Source organism: Myodes glareolus, chromosome 17 (assembly GCF_982192425.1).
Source record: "Myodes glareolus chromosome 17, mMyoGla1.1, whole genome shotgun sequence".
NCBI classification, from domain to species: domain Eukaryota; kingdom Metazoa; phylum Chordata; class Mammalia; order Rodentia; family Cricetidae; genus Myodes; species Myodes glareolus.
The window spans coordinates 28,221,677-28,240,373 of NC_142042.1; the positions used below are offsets into that span (position 1 = coordinate 28,221,677).

Consider the following 18,697-nt stretch of genomic DNA (forward strand, 5'->3'; position numbering starts at 1 on the left):
GTACATCAGAAAATGTCAGCACAACTTTGTCTTCTTGAGGAGTCTCCACACCTGCCCCACCCCCATTTTGGAAGCCTCACCTGGTTGATCTCATTATTGCTTAAGACGTGGGAGGTCAACTTGTTTGAGCTCTAACAGGTTTTTGTTTTGGTTTGGGTTTTTGTTTGTTTGTTTGTTTTTGTTTTTAGAATTAACTACCTCCAAGCCTTGATAGTATTAAGGTTGTATTTTGGTATTGCTTTGAAGATGAATTTTGGTTGTCAACTTTAACATTCTTTTTAGGAAAGCACACTGCAGCTTCTGTCTGTGAGAAGGAACATTCCCAGAGAGAATTAGTTCATGAAGGCTCTGATCTAATGAATGACTGAATCCCTTGCTGTGTTCATAATATGATAGCCTTATTTTGGGTGGTCAAAGTGTAGGTACCCAGGTCTTTTTCCCTTTTCTTCCTTGGCATTTCGCAGGGCTGTTTGACCTCTGGCCCCTGGAGATTCTGCACTAGCACTGGCTTGAGGGTAGCTTAGAAAAAACTTGGCTGTCTTTGTTATGGTAATTCCACCTGTAAACAAGGTTGCAGCTGCGGGCCCTGATGGGAGGGGGCCATGCCCTTTTGAACCCTCTTGCCTCCTGGTATAAATACCCGACTTGAGTTTAATAAAGGGCTTTTTTACTCTTTGGCAAGCGAGCAGGTCTCTTGTGTTTGTCTGTTTAAACCCTTAGGACAATCGTCCATTCTCGTGGCCCTGGTTCAGGAAAGCGCGCTCCTGGATTAGGCCTGGGTAAAGTGCGGAGGTAGAGAGTCTCATTAGAGGAAGTACGTCAGTAGGGACATATGCTTAGGGCCCATACCTTGTCCCTGGCCCCTTGTTTCCTGTTCACCATGAGTATCCATTGCTACATGTTTCTATGTGATAATTTACCTCACTGCAGACCTAAAACAATGGTCCTGGTCATGACAAGGGAACTCTCTGAAACCAACAGCCAAAATACAGTTTCTGTTGTTAGTTTTTCTCTTACACATATTTTGTCAATGCAATGCAAAAAGTAATTAATATAATGCTACTCTTCAGCTTCTCGGTTTATTCGGAATATGTGAAAAGAAGCCTTCTCTGTTACCCAGACGTCCAGAGACAATGACTGACAGCGAACTGTTATTCTAGAACATCCAGTCGCTTCCTGCTTCTCTTTAGAGCAAAGCAGATTAAAATTAAAAGCCGAGCAAAGATGCATCAGAAATGGAACTAGAAATGAAATATTAGTTGCAATATAAGTAACAGATTAATTAGAACAAAAGGCAAGAAGAGAACAGAGAGGGTATCTCTAGTTTCGCTGAGTCCATAGTGAAAATACAGCATAGTCATACAAAACAAACAAACAGAAGAGCCGCTGGGGGCACATCTAAGGTTACTATAGAAAATATGATAAGCAGCACAGGCAGGGGTGTAGTACAGCCTTGTGTACTTGCCTAGTTGGTTTCCTTTCCAACACTATATTAACTGGCTCTGGTGGCACAATCCTATTATCCTAGCATCTTTGAAGGTGGAGACAGGAGGAACCAAAGTTGAAGGTCGTCCTTGTTGAGTTTGAGATCAGCCTGGGCTACATGAGTCCCTGCCTTAAAAACAAAGCATAAAAGATATATTAAATACCAGCTATCCTCACTGACTGAAATCAGAGAGTCTGTCCACGAACTTAGGCAATTTATGGCAAAAGACAGTTACCATGTACTTAAAGACCAAGAGTTCACCACTAGGTGGAAAAGACGGGTTTGCAGGTCACAACAATGACAACTCAGAAGGATGTGGTGGCTCACTCAAACCATAAAGGCCCATGCAGGGACTTGCAACAGCTGCGGTTACCTGCTCCAGATCTATACACGGTCAAGTCAGGAAGAAAAACCCTGATGTAGGATGTCCTTCTGGATGCTGTGACTATGTATATCTCTTATTGGTTGATAAATAAAGCTGTTTCAGCCAATGACCAAACAGAATATATCTAGGCGGGAAATCTGAACAAAGATAGAAGGTAGAGGGGGCAGGATGTAGCCACCAGGGGAGATGTGAGGTAACAAGCTACAAGCCCACGAGCCTCATGGTAAAATATAAACTAATGAAAATAGGTTGATTTATAAGAGAGAGCTAGCCAGAAAGAAGCCTAAACCACTGGCCAAACAATTGTAACTGCTAACAGGCCTCGGAGTGGTGGTTTCCTAAGCAGCTGTGGGGACCTGGTGGGCAGAGAGAAATCCGTCCTGCGAGACTATGGGATGAAGAAGAGCCTTCTGGTTACAAAATCCAGAATGGACGGAGGAGGGACTCATGAGGCCCTGCCCCTAGCTGAGGAGCTATTGGCAATTGATAGCTATGTGGCGGAGGTAGGCATTTTTCTTTGTGGGCATTAAAAGGACTCAGCTATAAAAAATGGGAGAAATTTAAAAAATTTATATGGTACTGAAAGGAAATGTTGAGGGAGCAGGTGATACAGGGATAGTATGGGTGGATATGACCAAAACATGTAGTAGACATGATAAAATTCTCAAAGAATAAGGTAGTATATTACACAGTATATTTAAAGAAGATAGAGATGGAAAGAAAGAAATGGAAAGAAAGAAATGGAAAGAATTGAGAAAAACACTTGCTTATTGAACTGGATATCTATTTTATAAACCTCTGAATATAAGTATTTAAAAATAAAAAAAGTCAAATTTCAACAAATACTTACAATACTTACGGTACAGAGACTTTCTGTGACAACACAATTAACTAGGGACTCAATAATAAATAATTAAAAGCAAACAAATGTATTCATTTGGAAAGCACAAAAGAAACTTCATAACTGCATGAAAAACTGTGTTGGAAACCTAGGATATGTTAGGGACAGCAATAAATAAAACGTCACGTGTGGAGACTTAGCGAGTATAGGCGAGGCATTCTCGAGGGAAACGGTACCTTCAGTACATCTGTCTGTAAAGGAGGAGCAACTGCGAGCTGCTGAAGTTAAGTATTCAAACCCAGGGGGTTAGAAAACAAATCAGGAGGGTGGGCTAAGGTTGTGCTGACTCATGGGCATGAAGCCCTGGGCTCATTCCCTGGCACTGTCCCCTTCAATAAAAAATAATAATAATAAAAGGAGGAGATTAAATAGGAAAATGGCTTAGTTAAAGAGAACAGCAAAGAGTAAGGCTGTACGGCACGATTTGTAACAGCCAGAACCTGGAAACAGCTCAGGTGCCCCTCAATAGAAGAATGGTTAAAGAAGGTATGGAACATATACACATTGGAGTTTTACTCAGCGGTAAAAAACAATGACATCTTGAATTTTGCATGCAAATGGGTGGAAATAGAAAACGCTTTACTGAGACCCAAAAAGAGGAATATGGTATGTACTCATTCATAAGTGGATTCTAGCCATAATTAAAGGACATTGAGCCTATAATTCGTGATCCTAGAGAAGCTAAATAAGAAGGTGAACCCAAAGAAAATCATATAGTTATCCTCCTGGATATTGGAAGTAGACAAGATTTCCAGGCAAAACTTGGGTGCACGGGAGTGTGGGGGGTGGATGTAAGGGGAGATGGGTAGAAAGAAGGGAGAAGGGGAGGATTCGGGAGAGCTTGGGGGAATGGGATGGGTGGGATGGAGGAAGGGTGGATATGGGAGCAGGGAAGTAAATATCTTAATTAAGGGAGCCATTTTAGGGTTTGCAAGAGACTTGATTCTAGAGGGGTTCCCAGGTCCAAGGAGAGGTCCCCAGACTGTTCCTTGGGCAGCAGAGGAGAGGGTGCCTGAACTGGCCTTGTCCCATACCCACACTGATGAATATCTTGCATATCACCATAGAACCTTCATCTGGCGATGGATGGAGATAGAGATAGAGACCCACACTGGAGCACTGGACTGAGCTCCCAAGGTCCAAATGAGGAGCAGAAGGAGGGAGAACATGAGCAAGGAAGTCAGGACCACGAGGGGTGCGTCCACCCACTGAGACAGTGGGACTGATCTAATGGGAGCTCACCAAGGCCTACTGGACTGGGAGTGATGGAGCATGTGAACAAAATGGACACTCTGAACGTGGCTGGCAATGAAGGCTGACTGAGAAGCCAAGGACAATGACACTGGGTTTTGATTCTACTGCATGGACTGACTTTGTGGGAGCCTGGTTTGTTTGGATGCTCACCTTTATAGACCTGGATGGAGGTGGAGGACCTTGGACTTCCCACAGGGCAGGAAACCCTGACTGCTCTTAGGACTAGAAAGGGAGGGGGAGATGGGGAGAGAAAGGGAAAAGGGAAGCGGGGAGGAGGTGGAAAAAAAAGAATAAGGCTATAGAAGTAAAGAAGTAAACTGGGCGGTGGTGGCACACACTTTAATCCCAGCACTCAGGAGTAAGCAGTGAGTGGATCTCTGTGAGTTCTAGGCCAGCCTGGTCTACAGAGTGAGTTCCAGGACAGCCAGAGATACACGGAGAAACTCTGTCTTGAAAAACCAAAAGAGGGAGAGGGGAGGGACGGAGAGAAGGAGAGAGAGAGAGAGAGAGAGAGAGAGAGATAAGCAATATGAGATCTTAAAAAGAAGACGTCATTCTAGATGTATAAAACTGAACAGTTAGAGGTGTATTTGAGGGTGTAAAAGTCCCCACAGGCCTCTGTCCAGAGACACTGACTGACAGGTGCTCCCTACTCAAGGGGCTCTGACTGCTGGGGACACATTCAGTCTTCGCCATAGTGCTGAGAGGTGGGTAGTTAAAGTTCTTGGGTTACATAGAAGGGCATTGCAGCAGAGGGAGATTAGCTGGGCAAAAGAAGACAGCTGGAACAAAGGCATTAACTGTTCAGCAAATCCCGTGAGACAAGCACTCACTGTTGATATCCGAGGTCAAAGCAGGCCACGTTGGCTTCCGTCATGGTCCAGCCTTCTTTACATACGAACATTTTCTCATCTTGGTCCACAAGTTTGACTTGAACAATTCCCTCTGACTTTGTAGTTCCATAAGATAAGGAAATATTAAATTTTTCTAAAATAAAAAACCAAAAGGATGGACAGACAGTAGCTCAGTATTTCTTTTCTCCCCTTTTAACTTGTCTTTATTAAAATACCTAGCATCAGATTAACATTGAACATCATAATGACTTTAACAAATGATAAGCTATTATTTCGTGTGCCAGCAATATGTGTGTGTGTGTGTGTGTGTGTGTGTGTGTGTGTGTGTCAGCAATGTGTGTGTGGGGGGGAATGATAGCAGTATTGTGTAGACGTGCCAGCAGTGTGTTGGGGTAGGGTGTGCCAGCAACATGTATGTGTGAGTGTGTGTGTGTGTGTGTGTGTGTGTGCACGCGCGCAAAAGAGAGAGAGAGAGCGCGCGTGCGCGCATAGGGAGTTCCAGCAGAGAACAGAAGAGGGCTTTGGATCTCCTGCAGCTGGAATTACAGGCAGTTGTAAGCCACCTAACAAGGGTGCTGGGTTCCGAATTCTGGTGCTCTGGAAGAATAAGAAACTCTCTCAACTGCTGAGCCATTGCTCTACTTACCCCTCCCCCCCACACACACCTAGCCCATAGCAAGGTCTTTTCACTGAATTCTGAAATAATTGGATGGCCTGGTGGATAATCCCTTTAGCCAAGTAGAAGTGAGAGTGGGGAAATTCTGAAGGACTGAGCAATAAAGAACAGCACCTCAGAGCCATGGGAACTCAAGGAAAGGCCGGATTCTGGTGGGCCCTGTTGTGTTTTGTGTTTTTTTTTTTTTAAATATTACTTGAATCACTATAAACAGGTTATAAATGGTGGGTGATGACCCTACACAGAGTTATTTAATTGATTGTGGATGGTAAAAGTTGGTAGAAAGGTTCCTGAAAGCACAACCAAAAGTTAATTAAAAAGCAAATGTGTAGCAGGCAGGTGGCGCATGCCTCTAATCCCAGCACTTGGAAGGCAGAAGAGAGGCAAGTAGGTCTCTGAATTTGAGGCCATTTTGGTCTACAGAGTGAGTTCCGGGACAACCAGGGTGACACAGAGAAACCCTGGTGAAAAAAATCAATGATCTGAGGTCATTCTGGCATAACCCTATTGCTTCATGTGACTTCACCGCAGCCATGTTTTTGCACACACGACGGGCTCACTTTTCACTGAGCATGCGTCTTGCCACGCAGTGTGGGTGAACAGTGCCAGAAAACCTTGCCTCAGATCTAAGGCTACAGGGACTTTTTTTTTTTTTTTTTTTTTTTTTTTTTTACTGTTCCTACAAAGCTTTTTCCTCGTACATAAACATGCTGATTTAATTACAAAAAACAAAGATATCTAATATCTGCCTAGCATTTCTCAGCACATAAACCTCTGATTAGTGTGTATCCTTGGATTGGATTGGATCAGAATGTTTGGTTCTTAAAGACTGCTGTTTGAATTGCTAACTTCAGTAGTATCATTTCCTTTTCTAATGGTTAAATGAATATTGACTTGAGATCAGAACAGAACTTCCAACAATTTTTGAAACGGCCCTAAACATTCTTCAGTCACTTTGTATCATGTGTATATGTGAAGTCAGATTCTCAGCATTGAGGGACTCCAAAGCACAATGTCAAATATTCAGACAAGATTAACTCACGGAAAAATAAATGTATCCATCTCATTAGAATGCAAATCTGCTTTCATGCTCAATAAATGGTAAAATTATACACATACCAAAAAATTATTTTTAAACCAACATCTTATAATCATTAGCCAATTTTTTGATTTGTATACCAATTTCTTATATTCTACTCAGAGTCTCTTAAAAATTTCCCAAGTAAAAAGGGGGTCATGAATTGAAAAAGTCTAAGAAGCCCTGGTCTAAAGAACTTTAAGTTATCGTTAGAATATTTCATAGCAAAGCATTTTGTGTGGCAGAAAGGATGGCATACCTTTGTCCTCCTGTTAGAAAAACTTGATTACCATTGCTCTCCTGTTAGAAAAACTTGGTCACACACATCTTTCCTACCTTCCGTTGTGCATGTTCCATTGTATGAAAACTTTGTCGCTGGTTGAAGACATTCTAAACTCTTCTGGTGACAGTAGCTGGGGTAGTCCCTTCCATTGGTGGCACACACTGGGATGCCATGCTTTGGGCACAGGTAAGGGAGTTTGCAGACACAGGTTCCGTCGACACACTTCTGCCACGGCTGGCAGAAGACTTTATTACAGGAGTGGTGCGTATATTTGTTTAGTAAGCACTTATGGTCCAGCAGATCCTCCTGAGGCTGACCCGATAGCGAAACGCACTGTGAACAGGGAACAGCAAACAAAAGCCTTTTGTGTTCTCAGAATGAGAGGAAGTGAAGGAGGAGAACAGAACAGACCCAGCCAGCAGCTTTATATTATAATATAATATATTATATTATATATAACATATATATGTACAACGCATGTTTGGTATAGCAAGCAGTCCTGACGCTGGCGGACACAACACTGAGGACTGCAGATGAGTAGTCATTGGTAATGAGCCTGGGGAAACTGAGGCAGCCGGGGTACAGCATGATACTGGTTTAAACAAGCAATGGACAAGGTGAAACGATAGGATTCAACAACTTCATCCATGTGGGAGTCAAAGGTGGGTTTCATGGAGAGAGGATGAAGGATGCTTTTCCTCCAGTCAGCCCTACGAAGGACCATTTGAAATACATGTATCTAATTCCATTAATGACCAATCTCTCTCCATGAATTTATTCTCCATGCTTCTGTGTGATGTATCTTTTTATTGATATGCCGTTAAAATGATTTTCAAAAATAAAGTGATGAGTGACATCACTAAAAGATTAATTTTTGAATTATTAAAATACTTATGTGTTTAAAATTTTGACCCAAGATGTGCTTCTCTGTATTCCAGTGTGATTATTATCTATAAATAAATAAATTCATGTCTCTTGTGAGCACAGCCTCAAACAGCTTAAGCAATTACTAGCATAGCTTTGCGCTTGGTGACATTATTCCTGGGAAGAAGGAACAGACCAAAGTTAGTATAGCACCAAAGTCCAATTTGGTGAACTAATGGTTTTACTGGAGGTTATTTACAGGAGTATTGGTGAGGAGTCACTTACAGGAACAGAAATAACTCAAAGAGAGCTGCATCGGCAGAAGCCCATCCAGCACGGGTGACAGCTCATGAGAGCTGGAACGCACTAGGAAGGCACTCCACAGCCTGCGGGCAGCTTGACAGGGCGGAGAGCATCCTTGCCAGACTCACTGTTCTGAGAGTGAGTCCTTACAGCTCTTACTACTTCAATATGCATGGGGAGGGGGAAGCCTACTGAATCTGGTTAATTCCAGGGACTTCCTGAAGCCTCTGAGTTGCTTACTTCCTGAGCTTAAGAACCTTCAGCACAGGGTGAGTGTCTTACCTCCCCTGAGGAGATCCTACATTTTAATGAGCTTCCTTCCAATATGGAGGGTTGCCTCTTGTAAGAAACTGCTACACAATAGTTTGTTAGCTAAAAAGGATATTCCTCTCCTTTCATTGATGCTGTATCTCTGCCTGTATGGCTTTTCCCTCCCTTCTTCATCCTTTCCTTAATATTTATAATAATATGTGAACTTTGTTTTTTGGTTTTTTTGCTTTTTAAGCATGGAACCCTTTCAGATAATCATTAAAAAATAAACAAGAAACAAAACAATGTCCTCTTGGCTCACAACAGTGTCTTCTTTGGTTCACAAAGAAACACAAGCTTATATCTCAGATTTTTTTTTGTCTTTCATTTCAGTCAATAAACAAAGGAAAAAGTGATAATCAACTCTAAACCAAACAAGACAAAGGCCAGCACTCATCTTTCAGTCTTTTGGAATGGGACCTCTCTATGTGGTCCAAGCTGGCCTTGAACTCCTAATCCTACTGCTGGGAAAGCAAGCTGGTAACTGTGGGGTCTCAATTGTTGGCTGAGAAAGCAGTAGATGAAGACTCAGCTACTGTGCTGAAGATAAAACAACAGTCCTGGGACTCACTGTGTCGACGAAGCTGGCCTCGAACTCACAAAGATCCACTTGCCTCTGCCTCCCAAGTGCAATGCATCACCCAATGGTTATGGCATTTTATTCCAGCACCAGAAAAGTAACGAATGAAAATTCCAAGGCAAAGCAGATCAAATAACTATAGCTAAATAAAAACATAGTGAGGACCCAGAGAATTCTTAGAATTTTTGAAGCAAATAGATGATAGAGAATAATGACGCGGAGACAACAGAAACGACACGGCTGGCTTTCACTGGTGTTCTGGTTTGGCTTCTGCTGCTGTGACAAACCATGGCATAGGGCTCAGTCATGACAGACTCAATAGAGAACCCAGACACCACCCAGGAATAGACCATCCAAGGGGAAAGTACGTAACGTACAGTCTAGGCTCACTTGGGCAAGGGACGGCGCCTCCCACAATGCACTGACCCCCTTCCCCATCAATCACCAATCAAGACAATGTCCCACAGACATGTCCACAGGACAATTTGTTGGAAGCAATTCTTCAACAAATTCAAACACGCTTCCCAGTGCCAAGTGGGCAACCAAGATGAACTGTTATGAATTGGCCAGAGTGCATCCCAAAGAGAAAATAAGTAGCAAGAGGTAGCTGAAGCCCTTAGGGATGCCAATGTCTCAACTGGACAAAATTACCTGTAACTTTTTCAGTAGCAAGGATCAGGTTTAAGAAAGAAAGGAGCATCAGAAGATGAAATTATCAAGAGCATTGGATTCAAGGACCATTCTGTGACTTGCCACAAGGAATAACTAGACCTAAGATAGAAAACCCTGGTCTAATCCCCAAGTTGAATGGGACACCCTACTGTGGAACCAATCCAGCACATACTTAGCAAGCACAAGGACTATTAAACAATAAGAAAAAGGGATGCCCCCACCTACATGGTACTCTTTTCAAAACAGTTTTATTTTTAACCATGTGTATACATCATGAATGCAGATGCCTATAGAGGCCAGAAGAGGGCATGTCATCCTTGGGAGCTGGAGTTACAGGTGGTTGTGAGCCACCTGATGTGGGTGCTGGGAACTTCGGTGTTCTGGAAAAACAGGAAGTGTTCTCGGCTGGTGAGCTATATCTTCAGCCGTACATGGAATTCTTGAGCGGGTGGACAATGAATAGCTCACCAAACACAGGGGTCCCTGATAGTGATCAAGAATGAGTCCGGGAGCTCACTCTGACCCCACTGTTCCTGTCAGGGCTTCCTTCATGGAGCCCTAGTAACTAGGATAATGAGAGGCAGCACACTGTTGAGTTTCCTCATTGACCTAAGGTGAATGTTTAATGTAAGCTTTCCGGACTTTCCAGAAAGACAACGACTCAAGGGAACCTCAAAAAACAAAAACAAAACTATTTTCTTACTTGCTAGGCTGTCAAACAGGAAACACATACTAAAAGAATAGTTTCTACTGAATGCTGAAAATGCTATTTAATTTAATCGCTGGGGCAAGCTATACTGAAAGCTATGTCATAGTGCCCTTGAGCCTGATGAATAGGCACCTAACTGCCGCCTGAACAGACTAATGGCCTCTAAGCTGAACCAAAGTACAGAAACCTTCTAAGAGGTAAGACTGGACATATGGGCAGATAGGAGTCTGGAATGGGCATTTGCATTTGTCCCACACCAAAAAAAAAATCCAAATGTAAAACTATTGCCACCGAAATAACATAGAAAGATTTACACCGTCTGTTGACTCCCTTTCTTATATACGACCTCAAGGACCCTTTCTGGCCCCACTTAACATCTTACTTTACTAGTACAAAAGCCAAGTGTTAGGACATTAGCCAAACCGTTGAAGATTGTGACCCAGCGGTGTCAAACCCTAGCTCACCACCCTGTCTGCAGTTGGCCTATAGTTCTAAATCACTGTTGTGGAAAACTATTTTAAGGTGTGCTGCTTTTGTTCCTGCTGCCTTTGTTTAATTCTGTGAAGCTGTGATTCTTCGCCTGTCTAGAACACCTGATGGTCTAACAAAGAGCTGAGCAGCAATAGCAAGGCAGGAGAAAGCTTGGGCAGGGCTGGCAGGCAGAGAGAATAAATAGGAGGAGAAATCTGGGAAGAAGGAGGAGCAAGAGTGAACAAGGAGAGGAAGACATCAGGGGCCATCTACCCAGCTACACAGCAAGCCACCGAGAAAGAAGTAAAGAAAGGTATACAGAAATAGAGAAAGATAAAAGCCCAGATGCAAAAAATAGATAGGATAATTTAAGAAAAGCTGGCTGGAAGTAGGCTAAGCTAAGGTTGGGCATTTATAATTAAGAATATAAATTATATAATATAAATTACTCCATGTGTGATTTATTTGGGAGCTGGATGGCAGGATCCCCAAAGACAAATAAAAATAAAACACAACAAACTACAAATCTCAAAGTTGCTTTTTCCTTCCATACAATCCTAATACCATCCTGAAAGAAGTCACATCATACTAAAGAGCCTGCATATGATTGTGTCCAGGCTGAATGGGCTTGTTCTAGTCATCCTATACCAGAACACCTGCTGTTATAGGGTGTTCACAGTTGGGAGTGGTTCTATGGAACATGAACTTGGAAAGATAGGTATAAGGTGGTATCATATTGAACAACCATGAACATAGAAGCCCCTTGACACAAAAGATGGATTTGCAGCCCTATCGAGGACCCTCCATCTGGGAAAGGATGGGAGCACAAAATGTGCCTTTTACAGGGTTTGCGCTGGAAATTGTTCTTGTTGTTGGTAGTGGTGGTCATGGTGGTAGATCCTGGGAATCAAACCCAGGATCTAGCACATGCTAAACACATGTCTTAACACCAACCTATATTCCAAGCCCCATGATCAATTTGGAAACAAACTGTTACACGTAAGGGAGAGAAATGGATCATGGCAGTAAGCTTCAGATTTATTAGAGGCTGTCCTGGAGTCATTGGCCACTGTCTGTGACAACAGATGTTGCAGAATATTTGTTTAACTACACAAAGATGTGTTGCATTTGTTTAACTATGTAAAGATATGTTGCGTTTGTTTACGTTGAAGAATATTTTTGCTTAACTATGCAAAAAAGTGTTGCAATTGTTTAATTATGCAAAGATGTGTTTTGTTTTACTTCCCTGCCTAGGGCCTCTTATTGGTCTAATAAAAAGCTGAAAGGCCAATAGTGAAGGACGAAGTATAGGTGGAACTTCCGGGCAGGGAGAGTAAGTAGGAGGAGGAATTTAGGCACGGGGAAGAAAAGAAAAAGAGACAACAGAGAGACACCAGGGGCCAGCCTGTCAGACACAGAAGAAGCAGGAAAGCAGGACATACAGAACGAAAGCAAGCTTAAAAAGTGTAGTGGGACAAGCCTAAGCTAAGGCTAAGCATTCATAATTAATAATGTCTCTGTGTCTTTATTTTGGAGCTGGTTGGCAGCCCAAAGAAAATTCCAGCTACAAACATAACAAATTATCTGCCTGTGGAAGGAAGCAACAGAGTGAGCCAGAAAGCAAAGCTAATGGCCAGACCTGGGAGGACCTAAGTTCTCCCAAATTGTCCCTAATTATTGATTCTTGGAATTTCACAAATATTCTCTAAGAATGGTCCTGAGGGGCCTAGGAAGATTGTTCGGTGGGTAAAGTGCTCTCTGTGCAAGCAAGAGTATGTACCTGATTTTGGAATCCTAGTACCAGTGTGAAAGCCAGGCATGACAGGAGACCCTGATTCAAAAGATGCGCTGAAGAACAATTGTGGAAGATACATAAAGCTGACCTTTGGTTCTCCCAATATGCTCAAATGGGTGAGTACACGTGTATAGACCACACACAAAAATGTTCCTGAGGGCTTCACACCAGCCAACAAATGGGGTTTTGATTGGAATTCTTCTTACTCCCAGTCCCAGAAAAGGTTGGGTCTCTTATATAACATAGAAGATAAAGTCCTCATCCATGAATGTGTTATGAAGGCTATAATAAGTCAAACATACCAGAGCACCCTATATGGTGTTCCCACGGGTAAAGAAAGCATTACATGACTTTGCAATGTGTTCAGAAGGTGACTCAGAGATACATAGTGTTATGCCCAAATCCACCAACTCCCCACAAAAGATAACAAGGAGACTGAGTCCCGTATGTAAAAGCAAAGAGCCTTTATTTTATGCAAGTTTGCAAACTCGGCCTCTCTGCATGTCCAACGTATTGGAATAACCGGAGAGCCCTAAGCTCAGTTAGAGTAGGACTTTTATAGTAGTAAATGTGGAGGTGAGGGGTTTCTGATGTTCAGGACCCCTGATTGGCTGACATTTGTCTAGGGATGACATTTGTCCAGGGGTGTCCTGGTGAGTGGGTGCTGGCAGGTGATCCTATCTACAGCGGTTGGAACGTTAGGCATTTCCTTTGGACGGTCTGTTCTTGGGTGGTGCTCAGGTAATCTGTTTGTGGTTCTTCCTGCAACCAGGTATTGCCTCAGAGTAAACTACTGAGACTCAGGCCTCTATTAAATTTGTCGATGGCTGAGCCCTACTCTGATAGGTAATAATGACTGGAAATAAAGAACTTCCTTTGGGTGATCTGTTCATATTTAGCTTATCATGGCTGGCTCCTACAATAGCATGTTTCCAAAGCAAAGCGAATCCCCTCAAAGCAAAAGGAACTTGGTCTAGAGGCACCAGAACTGGAGAATTTCAGCAGTTTTGGCAAAGTGACTTTACTGTGATGGCCAGAGCCAATGGAGATTATATGTCCTTAATAGACTCTGTAGATGCTATGGTTGGGTAAAAGCTTTAATCTGTGAGTCTCAAAAGGCTTCTGAAACTGTTAAAAACAAAAACAAAAAAACACAAAACAAACAAGCAAAAACCTTACTGAGTTTCGGGATGTGTCAGAGTGACAATGGGGGAGCCTCTGTGGCAAAAATAAAGTTGGGAAGTATTTGGTGGCTCAGGCTTCCATCAGGCATTACAGACTTCTTGGTGACCTCAACCTACTGGCCAGGGGGAAGAGATGACTCATAGTCTCTCTTTGGACCTAAAAGAGAAGCATGTGTTGAAGCCTTGGTTCCCAGATAATAGAGTGACAGGAAACTTTTAAGTGGGACCTATTGGAAAGAAGTGAGGTCATGGGAAGTAAGTAAATACATTTATTTTCAATACAGGGTTTCTCTGTATAGCCTGGCTGTCCTGGAACTTGCTCTATAGACCAGACTGGTTTGAACTCCCAGAGATCCGCATGGGTCTGCCTCCCAAGTGCTGGGATTAAAGGTTACCACTGCCTAGATATAAGTTAATACTTTTAAAGGAGATGTTGGGACCCTTACCTGTTCCTGCTTTTTTGTTTCCTGATTATCATAAAGTGGAGGGGTTTCCTCAGCCTTTCCTCACGCACTCCTGCTGTGGTGTTCTGTGCTGCGACAAACCTAAGGCAGCAGTCCAACCCCATGCTCCCCCCCAAAAAAGAACCCTTTCTTATTCTAAGTTGATGACCATGGACATTTTCATAGCCAACAACAGATACTCTTAAAAACACTTCATTTTATCTGGAAACCATTTTAACTTGGGCCCAGGCCTTGTCAGTTGTTTTTCTTGCACAGGGGCCCTACACAGATGGTCCAACTTAGCCCGTATGAAATGTTTTACAGGAAGTCATTCTTGTGTTTCCAGGAGATGATATGGGAGACTTGGAGAAAAGTTGGAAGCAACAGAGAGTGTCAAATCTGAATACTCACTGGGAACCGCTGCTATGCAATAAGGTTGCGGCTAATGTTTCCTATAAATTGTTCCCTGTACAACTTCTGTCCTATTGCCTGGGTTCTCATGACATTTAGGAAAAACAAGCATCGAGGTTAGCTTCATTATCTTTGGGCTAGACTTTGTGAAGTACTACTGATGATCAGTCCCTTAGTGGGACTGAAAAGGGTCAAGCCGCAGATCCGTCACACGTGAGTTAAATTTATTTTGCAAAGGTTATGATTCTAGCACATTGCATCTGTCGGAACATTATCAAAGGAGGGAACCATGTCGTGGGAAACACTAGGGCTGAAATCACCTACATGTTGATTGGCTTCAAACTCTAGACACTGGCTTCTCTAAGTGAATTCCCGATTGAGCTCAGGTTACTGTTCAGAAGAGACTAATAAAGAAAGGTATTAATGAATGAACAACGACCTACTGGAAGATCAGCCATGTAAAGCTAAGTATGTAATGAACGAATAATGACCTATTGGATGACCTACTGTGTGTGTTCCTATTGCTTAGTCATGGAGTGGTCTTCTAATACGAACTCACTATTCACTACCCAAATAGTTCCAGATGCCGGCCAATCAGTTTCATTCCTCTGACTCAGATCTACCCCCCGCCCCGTTAGTAGGAAGTACCAAAAATTAGTCCTTACTTTGATTCCCTAAAGAATCAGAAATAGGCAAAAGACAAAGGTGCAGGAGAACCTTAAACTGAGGAGAATCTAGGAAACAACAAACCCCAGACCACTCCAGATTTCAGCCCCTTGCCTGCTTTTAGTTACTTGCTTTAGTCCAGCCTCTGACACGTGAGCCAGCATGGCAACTGTTGGGGGCATTTGATTACATCTGCATAGACCAAGTGCTTTCCAACTTCCAATCTCCTGCTGCAGTCTTTAGCTGTAACTACCCAGAGCCTCTCCTCTGATGCAGAGACTTGTTCTCGCTTGTCTACGGTTGGCTGAAGTATGAGCCCTTGAAATCTGCCATTTCTATGACCAGCATCTTGAAGAGCAGGGTCCCGTTTGGTAACATTCTTTCTTGGTTCTTAAAAGCAACATATGTGTATTTTACAGTCAGCCCTCGTTGACTTAATCATTTTCACATCACCTATCATGATGCTCTGATTTAAGGAAACCAAAAAGGACAGGGTATTTCTTCCCTAGGAAGAAATCCACCTCTAGCATTAAAAATAGCAAAAATGTCTCCCAGCTGACTGTAATTTCATTTTGAAAACACAGTTTAAGCTATTTGAATACATTTACGTTGCCTCTATAATAAGGTACATTATAAAAGGTGAAATAAAAATTTCACTTTTTTTCATAAACTATTTTTTTAAACTTCTGAGATTTTTGCAAATTTCATATTAACCTCTCTTTTATTTCACTGCACCCATTTTGTATGTGTGTGTGTGTGTGTGTGTGTGTGTGTGTGTGTGTGTGCATAGTGAGGTGCATGAGCCACAGCCCATGTGTGGGGAAGTCAAAGGGCAGCTTGTGAGAGTTTGTTCTCTTCTCGCACCATGAGGGTCATGAGCTTTGGTGGCAAGTGCCTTTACCCATAGAGCTACTTAGCTTGTCCAAAATGCCAGCTCTTAAAACGCTGACGAAAACTTTATTTCTGGAAGATTGTTCAATAAAAGAAAGACACCTTTTCTTTCTTCAAGGGAGCGGTATTAGTGTTTATCTTGTTTTTAAATTTATTCCAGGAACCAATGGGATCGTATTGGCTAGTTTCACCTGCCAACTTTGCCTGACCTGAGAAAAGAGTCTCGACGACCAACGCTGTAGATCAGGTTGGTCAGAGTGAAGTGCATGTCTGCCAGGGATTGGTCTTAGTTGCTAAGGGATGTGGAAAGGCCCGGTCTACACAGGCGGCATCATCCCCTAGGAAATGAGTCTACAACAGTGTACCCGGGGAGTTTAGCTGAAAGCGAGCAAGGATTCATGTGTTTATTCTCTCTGCTTTTGATTACAGATGTGGTGCTTGACTTCCCAGTGTTGGCTTTTCCACAATCATGGGCTATCACCTGGAATTAGAAGCCAAATAAACCCTTTCTTTCAAAGAAGCTTTTTGTCAGGGCATTTATCACGGTTGCAGGAATGAAACTAGAACAGGATAGAAATATTTTAAATGAAATTTCTAATTATAAATGTTTTAACAAAAAGGTTTTTTTTTGAGTTGTGAAAACCTAGTAAATATAAAAACCTAGGAAATATAAACCACCAGCAAACCCAATACCCAGAGACAACAGCTGTAAAATATTTGACACAAACACTGAAAGAACCTTATAATTGTCACATGTAGAAGCAGTTATGCTATAATCTATGTGTCTGTGTCTATATATCTATGCACGTATGTGTACTTTTATAATAAAATATTCTGTAATTCAATGCATTTTATCAATACATATTTAGCTTAGTCCCACTTTATAAATATAATATAATATAATATAATAATAACATTTTAAATGGTACATGCCAAATACATAATCTTGTTCTCATAACTGGTTTCTTGTTACATTGTTGCTTCTATAAGCTGCATGAAGATAAAACATTTTGGCAATGCTATCTCAAAGTTGACAGTCATCAACAGATATTTAAAGTGTCTTAAGCATGTTTAGTCTTAAGAGACCATGCACTGTTGCAGCTTCGTCTCTTTAAGAGACTGCAAAGCCTTCACTCTGATGGACTAGATAGACTTGCTTATCTGGGGGAAAGTGACCCTTCAAATATCTGCTCTCTTTCCTTCCTGAAAGGGCCACAAAGCATCATTCTTTCTCACCAAAGACCAGCTTGAGTCTGGAATGACCGGTCCAGCATAAATCCCTCCCCCTCCCATAGTCTCTTCCTGACCTCTCAGCTTCGGGTGATCTCTCCTCTCACTGAAGTTACTTGCCAACTGGTATTTTCACTGTTTGCCAATTGGGTGTAGAGAGATATTTTATAACCCTTTTCTTTACAATAGTATGAAAATGATACATATTTAGGAGGAAAACTATGCTATAGATTTTGATCTTTCTTGGACTGGTGATGGTGGTGAAATCCTGGTGAAAGATTGGGTCACAACTCCCCATCTGCCACATGATCATCAGGTGAACAATATTGTCTTGCCAGTGTATCCTAGGCATTGTGTTTTGACACCCTGACATGTATACAATATGTATACGAATGCCCAGTAGACAGAACTGTCTTCAACAAACTGCATAAGATAATTAGTGCTGTATAAAATGGGCATTTATTAGGTAATTCTGTCCAACTTCAGGACAGTGTGCTTTGAGCATGGTTAAAATGGGCTACACTGGGAAGTTCAGTTACATTAAATACATTCCCCACTTATAATACTCTCAATATTTGATGAGTTCATCAGGATGTGATACCATTGCAAGTAAAGAATTTATATATACATATATATGTATGTGTGTATATATATTATCCCTTGTTTTGCATTTTCACATGTAATTTAAGTCTTGCTTATTATTTTCCCTTTGACATAATTAATCATCTTTCTCCAATTTCCTGAAAAGGTTACTATAAGAAGAATCAGTATTATCTTTGCATCACCATGCCTTACAGGCAGATGCACAGTGAATGTTTACTGATTTAATAGGACAATAACTTACAGCAATGAATCAAGAATGCTCTTGTTTAGCTCAGTGTTAATGAGCATGCACAAGCATCAAAAGACTGTTTCCTTAAACTCCTCTCAACAAGATGCTAATAAAGACACCTGCTACTGTATATTTGCATTCTTAGCAATGTGCCTAAAGCTATATTTAAGTCCAAATCACGTCTTTTAAGGACTTTCCTATATTTTCATAATCTTTAAAATGTCTCTTTAAGAGAATTCCCTGTCGATGGTGTCACTCACCTTGTAAGAACTCAAGTGGAGGAGCGAATGTAACAGAAGAAGGAGAGCGAACTTCATGCTGGAGGAGCGCCGGCTGTCTCCACAAAGATTCGTGTCCATTCCACAGGCTCCCCTGAAATTTAATTTTTAACCTCTGAAAAAATATTTAAAAAAGGAAAAG

The 18,697-nt window shown here is 41.9% G+C and overlaps 1 protein-coding gene across 4 annotated transcripts in view; it reads right to left on the reverse strand.

Moving 5' to 3' along the window:
- The window catches only part of Cfi (complement factor I), a 48,757-nt gene extending 30,060 nt beyond the window's left edge, over positions 1 to 18,697 (reverse strand). For all 4 annotated transcript variants that reach the window (XM_087897581.1, XM_087897579.1, XM_087897580.1 and 1 more), the window contains exons 1-3: positions 18,538 to 18,697; positions 6,971 to 7,250; positions 4,860 to 5,013 (exon numbers count right to left, since the gene is read on the reverse strand). In XM_087897581.1, the coding sequence (XP_087753707.1) occupies positions 4,860 to 5,013; positions 6,971 to 7,250; positions 18,538 to 18,636 (533 nt within the window). In that variant the 5' untranslated portion in view covers positions 18,637 to 18,697. The remainder of the gene's footprint in view (positions 1 to 4,859; positions 5,014 to 6,970; positions 7,251 to 18,537) is intronic.